Below are 10,471 nucleotides of genomic sequence, written 5' to 3'. Positions count from 1 at the left end.
CTACTAGCCACGGGGAAGACTGAGGGGGTGGGGGTTCATGCTTTTGGCCCACTTGACGACTTGTTGTGGACTTCAACTCCCAGAATCCTCCAGCCAGCTTTATTGGCTAGAACGGTGTTTTGGGGGATTCTGGGAGTTGAAGTCCACCCATCTTCAAGCTTCCAAGGTCGAGAAACACTGGGTTAAGGTCTGAATATGGCTGTATAAAAGCTTCGTAAGGCCACGCCTGGAATCCCGCATCCAGTTTTGGTCACCCCAATATAAAAGGGGGAGATGCAGAGAAGGGGCAGCCAAGGGGATTCAAGGCCTGGAGACAAAAACAGGATTTGGGTTTGGCTGGTTGGGAGAAGAAAAGGGACAGGGGGGGGACACATGAGAGCAGGGGCTTCCAGCATTTGAGGGGCTGCCCCAAAGAGGAGGAGGGGGAGGAGGGTTTTCCGAAGCACCAGAACGCAGGACAAGCAACCCTTGGAAGAATTGACCAGTGGAACTACTTGCCACCAGACGTCGGGGCTGCTCCCAACCCTGGGCCGGAGGCTTTTGAGGAGAGATGGAGCACTCCTTTGTCTGGAATGGCATTGGGGCCTCCTGCCTGAGCAGGGGGATGGACTAGAAGACCTCCGGGGTCCCTTCCCTGAGCCTAAAATCCAGAAGCCGTTAAAAAAAAAAAAAAGGCAGCCAAGCCCTGAGACCCCCTGCTGTGTGGGCGGCGCCTGCGCAGAAAGAGAGAGAGAGCCCCGCCCAGGCGGCCCGCGCAGCCTCTTTGAACCGGTTGCCAAGGCGACCCGTCGGTCGGCCGAGCCCAGCTGGAGTCTCGCGCGCCGTTGCCCGGCAACGCCCCACTCCCGCTAGGACCCGCCTCCTCCGCGCCACACTTCCGGCGTGCGGAGGCGAGCGAGGGGCGGCGACTTCCGGGAGGCGGCGGCCGGGCGGGAAGATGGCGGCGGCGCTGGCTGCCCCGGCGCCGGCCCCGGAAGGAGGCGCCCCCCCGCCGCCGCCGCCGCCGCCGCCGCAGGCCCCGCCGCACGAGATCAAGAGCCAGTTCCGCACCCGCGAGGGCTCCTACCGGCTGCTGGGCGGCCCCGAGCCCCGCGCCCGACCCGCCGCCGCCGCCGCCCCCGCCGCCAGCGCCCCCCCGGCCCCGCCGCCCGCCGGAGCCCCCGCGCCCCCCGCCCCGTCGCTGCCGCCCGTCCGCCTCTCGCTGGTGCGGCTGGGCCTGGCCGGAGGCGGAGGAGGCGAGCCCTGCGCGGACGGAGAGGCGGGCGGCCCGGGCGCCGAGCGGAGCCGCGTCTGCTTCAACCTGGGCCGGGAGCTCTACTTCTACTCGGGCGCCGCCGGGCGGGGAAGGAGGGTGAGCCCCCCGCCGAGGGAGGGAGGGAGGGGGCACTGGGTGGGGGGGGTGTCAGGAGGATTTGGGGGGCAGCAGTCGGAGGGGGCCGGAGAGGGAGTTCCGGGGCGGGGGGAGGCGGCCAAATGTGGGGGGGGTGTCAGGAGGATTGGGGGAGGGGGGAGGCTCCGTGTGGGGGATGGGCCAAGAAGAGCCAAAGCAGAATTGCTGGGGGGGCAGCAGTGGGGCTGGAGGGGCTGGAGGGGGGAAATGGGCCCTGGAGGGGTCACCTGCCATGGGGGCGTCAGGAGGATTTGGAGGGTCCCAGGAGGGAAAAGCAGGTGTGGATGATGGGCAAGGAAGAGCCCAGGGAGAGGGTGGGGGGTGGGGGCTGCCTTGATGTGCCTCCTTCAAGCATCTCCTGGCAGGGAAGCCAGGAAAAGGTGCTTTTTTTTACCAAAAGGCAGCTGGACTTTGGGGGGGGGGGTTGTTGAAAACGTTTCACTTCTCATCCATGGAGCTTCTGACTGAAGATCAGAATGGAAGAAGCTTCTTGGATGAGAAGCAAAATGTTTTCAAAGAACCCCCCCCCCCAAGAAAGTCCAGGTTGCCTTTTGGAGGAAAAGTTGAGATTCTCTGTGCAAAGAAGCTTCCCCCAAATTGGAACATCCAGCGTGAGTGTGTGGGCTAAGGAGGAACTCCCTCGTTAGTAACGTCTGTCAAAATAGTGAATCTAAATTTTTTGGACCGGCAATGGGCAAGCATGAATGATTCATGCCTGTTATAAAAAGGACTTAGCCAGAGGAAGTGAGTGGCACTTTGTGATGCGCCTTCCTTTCCAGCTTTAGGTTTCTTTGTGTCCTTGCCTCTTGCTTTTTTAAAAAATTTTGAATGTCGGTCGTGATCTTCCCAGTCCATCGATCTGAAGAAACCTATCGACAAGCGGATCTATAAGGGGACGCAGCCCACCTGCCATGACTTCAACCAGTTCACGGCGGCTTCCGAAAGCATCTCCCTCTTGGTTGGCTTCTCGGCTGGGCAAGTGCAATACTTGGATCTGATCAAGAAAGATACCAGTAAGCTATTTAATGAGGAGGTGAGTCCAGGGCAGCATCGTTTACCAATAAAAGACAATCTTTGTAGCTCAGGGTTGAACTGTGGGGTCCTTGGTGCTCTCTGAGCTTGGGGGTTTCCTTGCAGACGTTTTGTGACCCAACTGGGTAACGTCATCAGTGCTAGAAGGTAGTGTGGTTTGATCTCTTTTTATATACAGTGCCTTGCTCTGTCAGTATGGGTGGGAGTGTTCTTAGTGGTTCCTTGATTAGGCTATGGCTTACCATTGTTGTTTATCAACACTTAGATAAGCAGAGATTAACACCAGAGTTAACACTAGACCAACAATCAAGCAGTAAACAATACCTCAATCAAAGAACTACCAACTCAAACAAACAGAAAACATAGGCTAATCAAGGAAACTACCAAGAAAACATTTCCACCAACACTTAGAGGGCAAGCCACTGTAAATAAAGAAGAGAGCAAACCCTACTCCCTTCTAGCACTGATGATGTTACCTAGCTGGATCGTGGAATGTCTGCAAGAAAACCAGCAACGGGGGAGGTGGGGGAATCACTGCAGGGATCTTTCAGCTCAGCCTGGCTCCATTAAGTGGGAACCGGCAGCTAATAGCTGCTGCTCTTCCCCACATTTCTGGCTGCTGCTTGCTGGGAGTGATGACAGTTCTAGAGCAGAACATCTGGAAAACGCACTCTCCTGTTTTCAGTCCCTACTTAATGACTTCCCTCATTACCGATTCTAATCAGCAGATTAATCAAGCTTAATCATTGCAGTAGCTTTGGAGCTTTGACAGAAAGATGACTCAAAGCTTTAGTAGATCCATCGTGGTAGAACCGTGCCCTGGAGAAGCAGCAATTAACCCTCAAATTTGCATCCTGCCTTGCAATCTCCCGGCTGTTCTGAGACCTAAGATGGGATCGCCTTCTCCTGCGCTGAGTGGTTTCCAGGGAAGCAGCCAGTAGGCGTTCTAATCCATCCCATCTCTCTTGATTCTGGCTTAGTTGTACAAAACTCCCCAGGCGAAGGAGGCATTCAGAACAATCTGGATATTTTTCATTGTTTTGAAATGTTCTTCGTTTGTAATGTCTTTTTTGAATTGTAAGCTAAAATGGAACAAATAACGATAATTCTAAATGATCTCTTGTCTAGCAGTCAGGGTCACTTGGAATGGGATGGGGTTTTGGGGGCCTGTTCAGAATTTGCCTGCAGGAGAGGTATTTGGTGGTGGTGGGCTCTTGGAATCCTGAGGGTCTTTTTTCATCTTTCTTTCTGGCTCGTGGCCCTGCGCCTTATTTCCCGCAGAGGCTCATCGACAAGTCAAAGGTCACCTTTGTGAAGTGGATCCCCGAGTCGGAGAGCCTCTTCCTGGCCTCCCACGCCAGCGGTCACCTGTACCTGTACAACGTGGAGCAGCCCTGCGTCTCGGCCGCCCCCCAGTACACCCTCCTCAAGCAAGGCGAGGGCTTCACGGTTTACGCCTGTAAGAGCAAGAACGCCCGGAACCCGCTGCTGAAGTGGGCGGTGGGCGAAGGGGCCCTGAACGAGTTTGCCTTCTCGCCCGACGGCCGCTACCTGGCGTGCGTCAGCCAAGACGGCTGCCTGCGGGTCTTCCATTTCGACTCCATGCTGCTGCAGGGCATGATGAAGAGCTACTTTGGGGGGCTGCTGTGCGTCTGCTGGAGCCCCGACGGACGCTACATCGTCACGGGGGGCGAGGATGACCTGGTCACGGTTTGGTCCTTTGCAGAGGGCCGGGTCATTGCCCGGGGCCATGGACACAAGTCCTGGGTCAACGCGGTGGCTTTCGACCCCTACACCACCAGCACGGAGGACGAGGAGAGCGGGGAGCTGAGCGGCAGCGACGAGGACCTCCAGGATTCGTCCGAGTTCCGGCGGGTGAGGACCAGCAGCACTCTCTCCCACCTGTCCAAGCACAGCGCCAAAAGCACCCCCTCGGTCACCTACCGGTTTGGCTCTGCCGGGCAGGACACCCAGTTCTGCCTCTGGGACCTGACCGAAGACGTCCTGTACCCCCACCACCTGCTGCCCCGCACCCGAACGCTCACCAACACCTTCGGCACCGGCATCCCTCCCTCGGGCAGCGGGGGCAGCAACCTGGCCGCCGAGTCAGGCGGCGGCGGAGGGCCGCTTCCCCGCTCCCTCTCACGCTCCAACAGCCTGCCGCACCCGGCAGTCACCAGCGCTGCCAAAAGCCACGCGGCGGACGGGGCGGTGCCCTTCAGCATCGGCAAATTCGCCACCCTCACCCTGCAGGAGCGGCGGGACAAAAACGCGGAGAAAGAGCACAAACGTTACCACAGCCTGGGCAACATCAGCAAGAGCAGCGACAAGCTGAACGTGGTGCCCAAGAGCAAGCTGGACACAGCCAAGGTCTTGGGCACAGCCCTGTGCCCCCGCATCCACGAAGTGCCCCTGCTGGAGCCCCTGGTGTGCAAGAAGATTGCCCACGAGCGGCTGACTGTCTTGCTTTTCCTGGAGGACTCTATCATCACCGCCTGCCAGGAAGGGCTGATCTGCACCTGGGCCAGGCCAGGCAAGGCGGTAAGTGGATCTCACGGCTCTCTGGCTGGGTTACCACTTAGAGGTCTCCTTCAAGAGAGGGTAGAGCCCTGGTGGCTGCAGGGGTTAGAATGCAGCACTGCAGGCCAACTCTGCCCACTGCCAGGGGTTCGATCCTGACCGGCTCACGGTTTGACTCAGCCTTCCGTCCTTCCAAGGTGGGTAAAATGGGGACCCAGATTGTTGGGGGCGATGTGCTGACTCTGTCAACCGCTTAGAGGGGGCCGTAAAAGCCCTGTGAAGCGGTATATAAGTCTCAGGGCTATTCAGTGTTTGAGCTGGGATCAGCCAGCACTCTTCAGTAAGTTAGGCTAGGGCTTGTTACAGTGGCCCTCGACTTAACGACCACAATTGAGTTCAAAATTTCCATTGCTAAGCAAGGGAATTGTGGAGTGAGCCGTGCCTCATTTTACGGCCTTTCTGGCCACAATCGTTAAGTGAGTCCAGTTTCTGTTCATTGACTTTGCTTTTCGAAAGTTGACTGGGAAGGGTTACAAATGGTGATCATCACACGACCCCGGGACAGGGCGACCGTCATGAATAATACATGCCAGTTGCCAAGCGTCTAGAATTCTGATCCCCTGGCCATCAACGGTTGTGTCATAAGTCACTCTCTTCAGTGCTGTTGTAACTTCAAATGGTCAGTAAATGAATAGTTGTAAATCGAGGACTGCCTGTAATTTGAGATTCCATGAGGAGGACGAGTGGAGGGAGGAAGAGGAGGAGGAGGACTGTGGGGTTTTTAGCGCTCTCTGAGCCTAGTTGTTTTTTTGCGGACGTTTCGTGACCAACCTAGGTAACCTCATCAGTGCCCTGATACCACGTTCAACCCTGATCTAGAAATATTCGCTCCTCTCTGCGCTTGGTTCCTGCTGCTTTAAGATGCCCTTGAGGTTCCCAAATCTGAGTTCTCTTTATTTCTAGTAGCATAACTTGGCTTATTTAGCATTTATTCCCCAGCAAGAGATCCTCTCTGCCTTAGCCTGCTGATGGGTCCGGTGATCACTAGATCCCATACGCCTGTCTCAGGGCAGATCCAGGTAGAAAAGCAGAGGACGATGGCTTGCTTAACTGCAAATGCCCAGAATCGCAGGCTAGAAGGAAGACGTGACATGATTAATTAGTAGCTAGGAAGCGCTGATGACCAGCTCAGATTAATTTCACCTCTGCGGATTCACCCCACAGAACTAACTAGCCACTAGTTGATATTTAAACTTTGTCCCCAACTTTTGATTTTTCTAGATCCTGAATTCCCAGAACGGGGGCTCTCCCAGCGGCACAATCGTGTAATCGGCACTAACTCACGCTCGGCTTGCTCTCCGGTTTGGACCCGGAGTGGAACTGTTTCCGGTTCCTTTGCTCGGTGGAGCAAACTTGACCAAGACGGGAAAGTTTTCCGACATTTTCAACGTGTGTACAGGTTGTGTCTCCCCATCCCTCGCCTGTGAAACCTGACTGTGTGGCAATTTGGAATCCTAACCGTTAACCTCTCGAGACCGACGACGTAATTCAGGATGAACGGCACCTCTCCGCTATTTAAAAGTATTAATTAACAAACTCTTTTATTTAATGTTAAGGTTTGAGCACAGGGTGCTTGGAGGGGCTGATTTTGCACAAAGGTGAACTGAGCTTTCCCCTCCCTCCTCTCTCCCCCCCCCCATCCAGACAGAAATTCTGGTTGCTGTGACCCAGCCCAACCTATCCCTAACTCCATTTTCCTGGTTTCTTGCCCCCAGAAGGAGTTTTGTACAGGGGAGATAACAGTAATTCCCTGCCGCGTGTAACAGTCCTTTTCTTCCCCCTTCCCCCTCCCCTTTGCTTTAATCCCATTTTTGCACAGAAAGTTCCAGTATTTCTGTTGACCGGAGGTAGCAGTCGTACGTACCTCTGTCCGGCAGATAGTTCTCTCTCGACTTTCGCCGCGTCCTCCTCCCCGTTCAGCCAACGGACTCTCTTCTCCCAGAGACGGCGCTTAAAAACGTTTCGAGATCCAGCACGATACTGCCAGGGAATTCTTGCCATCCGTCTGTTTCCGACGTCTTTTGTTGTGTCGTGGACCTCCGCTTCGGTTTCCCGCATCCGCCCGGCTTCATCTCGGAAGGGGCCTCTCAAAGCAAAATGGGTTTCCTTTCCATCGGTTGGTCCTTGTAACGCGACAGCCGTTGACTTACTACCTGATGTTTCTCAAGGACGATTTCCTCCACCCATCACTTCCTTTCTCCAACCCCTCTGAATGGGGTCTTATTTTTGGGCCGGCCATTTCTCGCCAAATTTGATCCTTTCTCTCTGACACGTTTTTTTTGTCGTTGCTGACCGTCCTCCCGATGAAGGTGTTTATGCATGGGGGATCCCAGCACATCCACACTGTTGATTGGCAGAGACTCGTTCTAAAGTCTTTAAACGGTGCTTCTCGGCCTCAGCCACTTGAAGAGGTGTGGACTTCAACTCCCCCAGAATTCCCCAGCCAGCCATGATGGAAAAGGGAGTCCACGAATCTTAAATACATTGCTGAGGTCAAGAGACACAGCGTTCTAGATTATGTAGCTGTGGCATCTGACGCTTGTCCGGTCAGTTGCTTAGTTTGTTTAGCTTAGGCTCAGAGATTCACCTCCAGGGGAAGTTGGTTTTGGTCACCAAAAGTAAATATCTAGGATGATCCTGGCTTCTGGAGCTGCGCTTCTCCATCTTGATGTGCCAGACTAAATCAAATAAGCTTGGTTTTTTAGGAACCTTGGTCTTGCAGTGAACCAGGGGTCCTGGGTGCTCTCTGGCCTTGCTGGTTTTCTTGCAGGCGTTTCATTGCCCAAACTAGATAACAACATCAGTGCTAGTAAGGAGTGGGGTTTGGTGAGCAAACCTCCCTCCTTAGCTACTGATGATGTTACCTAGTTTGGTCAGGAAACGTCTGCAAGGAAACCACCAAGCCCAGAGAGCACCAAGGACCCCTCATTTCAACCCCGAGCTGCAAATATTCTCCTTTATTGCTATGAGTCACGTTCCTGGGTTGGTTATTTAAGTCAGTAGAGTAGATCCGTGTTTCATAACCTCAGCAACTTTAAAGACAGGTGGACTTTCAGCTCCAGAATTCCCCAGCCCCTGGATGCATTCTGGGAGTTGAGAGTCTAAACATCTTGAAGTTGCCAAGGAAATGACGGGATAAGATTTTGAATTCTCGGTGTCTCTTGGGTTGCTCGGCTTCAGCCTGATTTAAGGTTCAGGTTGCATAAGGCGAACGAGCCAAAGATTGAGGTTTCGCAACCAGCTGCTCCAAAAACAGATTCAGAGCCAACCAAAATATTTTTTAAAAGCGTTTTAAATTTAGCGTGGAGTCTCGAAAATATCCCAACTATGCTTTGGGCCTGTGGACAATTAAGGATAGTCTTGGCGTCTTTTTATTTATACACAGAGAAAGAGAGAGAGGGAGGGAGAGAGAGAAAAAGGTTGAGGGAATTGTATGATGGATAATTATAAATGTCAAAATATGTACGTTGTTTTTGGCAAGTGTCTCTCCTTTAAAAGACGCACATTTTAGTTGGCTTTGAATCTGCAGTGGTGCAGATTTTAAACCAGTTTAGCTTCCCAGTGGACTTGATCAGTGAAAAAAGGAAATTAAGAGTTTGGCTTGCATGTAGTGGCTCTATAAGATAGCAGTGAGGTATAAATGACTAGCATTTCTACAGGTGCCCCATTGAATTCTTTTCTTCTGTTGGATATCCATTGGAACGGTATTTCTCAGCCTTGGTTACTTGAAGACAGGTGGACTTTCATTCTTGAATTGAATTGAAGCTTAGCCAGCTGGGGAATTCTGGGAGTTGAAGTCCACCTGCCTTCAAGGAACCAAGATTGAGAAACACGGCACCAGAGGGTCCCGTCAGCCTCCGTGGGAAAGGACTCCGTCTCTCTACAAATTGTCTCCTCCGTCGCCTTCAGTCCGAGCTGCGCCTTGGCACATTCACACATGCTCCATCTGACTGTGCCGGTAGCCGAGGCAGCCTTTTGGGTTAAAAAAAACCCCAACATTTTGATGAAGCCGCAGGGAAAGTTGGCTGCTAGGACTGATTCCTAAAAGCCTAGTCGATTTTAGGAGTGGGTTTCCTTGAGATCCTGGGAATGTTTTGTGGGTCGGCGAGTTCTAATCCCGGCTGTCGCATACGCCCTGCGTGGGAGAATATTTCATCGCCTGCAATTTCCTTGCTCATCTCAGGCCGAAGCTGTAAAACCTGCATTCGTCCTTCCGTCGAGTTGACCAGGGTTTGTCCCGTCGGCTGTGTGAACCCTCAACACACTTCCATACCGACGAGGGATCGTCTTCTGCACCCATCAGCGACATTCAGTACCTTTCTCCAGGTTGCAAAATTCAGCCCAGCGTATCAAAGACCCCCACCCCAGGGCGAAGGGAGGATCTAACACAGGAGTGTCTCCTCTCCCCCAGGATTAAAAAGCCATACCGGTCTACAACCACGGACCCCTGCTTCATCCCGAAGCGACGGGGGAGGGGACGGAAGGGAGAACCTATATTTCCCATCAGATCCGCTTGGATTCTTTGCCGCGAGACGGACGGACCTCGGAAAAACAGTATTAATTTGCTTTTCCTTCCTCTTCCCCTGACCTCTCCCCCCCCCCCATGCATGTCTGCCCCCTGTGACCTCTGTAAGAAGCCAGCTGGTGCCTGGCAGCCAAGTTCTCCTCCCCCCCCCCATCATTTTGCCTTCCCTCCCCCCCCGAAACACATCTGGAAGCTGCCGACAACAAGCCCCCCCCTCCCGGTGCCTTTCGTTACTTTACTACCTGCTCTAAACGTTTGTTACTGTCGTGTCTGAAAAAGCGTTTAAATTATAGAAATCGTGAATGCCTATTTATACTAAAGAGACCGTTTTCACAGCTCAGACTCACCCGAGGATTGTTGATTGACAGCAGGGGAGGGGGGCACAAACGGGGAGCGGGCGGGAGGGCAGGCTTGCAACAACCAAAAAATTTTTTTTTGAAAAGCAGTCCTCGATTTACGACTACAACTGAGCCGTGAATTTCTCTTGCTGAGCGAGTTGTTAAAAGTGGATTTTTGCCCCATTTTTAATGCCCCATTTCTTGCCACGGTTGTTAAGTGAATCTGGCTTCCCCATTGACTTTGGCTTGTCAGAAGGTCGCAAAAGGGGATCACGTGACCCTGGGACACTGACCGTCATAAAATGGCAAAAGTGTGTTGCCAAGAGTCTGAATTTTGATCATGTGAACACAGGGAGGCTGCAACGGTCGTAAGAGTGAAAACAGGTCTTGGTGACTTCAGGGCTGCTGTCAATTTGAACAGTCACTAAATGAACTGTTGTTAAATCGAGGACTCCCTACAAAGGGTGAAAGGCCTGATGGGAAGGGATCGTGGAAACACAGCTGATTCCTTGTGTGTGTGTGTGTGTGTGTGTGTGTGTGTGTGTATGCATCAATGCACTCTCACACCCACGAGTCCCTCCCACCCCATCTTCCGGTGTGCATTTG

General features: G+C 53.4%; 1 protein-coding gene across 3 annotated transcripts; it reads left to right on the top strand.

The window, feature by feature from the left end:
* Nucleotides 1–927: 927 nt before the first annotated feature.
* DMWD (DM1 locus, WD repeat containing) lies at nt 928–9,862 on the top strand. Of its 3 annotated transcripts, none has more exons than XR_015729423.1 (5): nt 928–1,351; nt 2,241–2,423; nt 3,704–4,963; nt 6,224–6,523; nt 6,826–9,862. XR_015729423.1 is itself a non-coding variant. In XM_060693781.2 (4 exons), the coding sequence occupies exons 1-4, from the start codon at nt 938–940 to the stop codon at nt 6,269–6,271; spliced, it is 1,905 nt and encodes a 634-aa protein (XP_060549764.2). In that variant the 5' UTR covers nt 928–937; the 3' UTR covers nt 6,272–9,862. The 3 variants fall into 3 exon arrangements, 1 of the variants encoding a protein (XP_060549764.2); XR_015729422.1 differs by having other exon boundaries at nt 6,822–9,862; XM_060693781.2 differs by having other exon boundaries at nt 6,224–9,862.
* The last annotated feature ends 609 nt before the right edge of the window (nt 9,863–10,471 follow it).

The sequence above is a fragment of the Pantherophis guttatus genome, chromosome 10 (assembly GCF_059756535.1).
Source record: "Pantherophis guttatus breed Tessera chromosome 10, ASM5975653v1, whole genome shotgun sequence".
NCBI lineage: Eukaryota > Metazoa > Chordata > Lepidosauria > Squamata > Colubridae > Pantherophis > Pantherophis guttatus.
Note: the sequence above shows the minus strand (reverse complement) of the source record. Positions and strands in the feature narration are given on the sequence as shown.

Coding starts and splice junctions, on each gene's coding strand:
- DMWD (XM_060693781.2), top strand. CDS start 938: ATGGCGGCGGCGCTGGCTGCCCCGGCGCCGGCCCCGGAAGGAGGCGCC. Junction 1,352..2,240: donor CCGCCGGGCGGGGAAGGAGG/GTGAGCCCCCCG, acceptor TGATCTTCCCAG/TCCATCGATCTGAAGAAACC. Junction 4,964..6,223: donor GGGCCAGGCCAGGCAAGGCG/GTAAGTGGATCT, acceptor TGATTTTTCTAG/ATCCTGAATTCCCAGAACGG.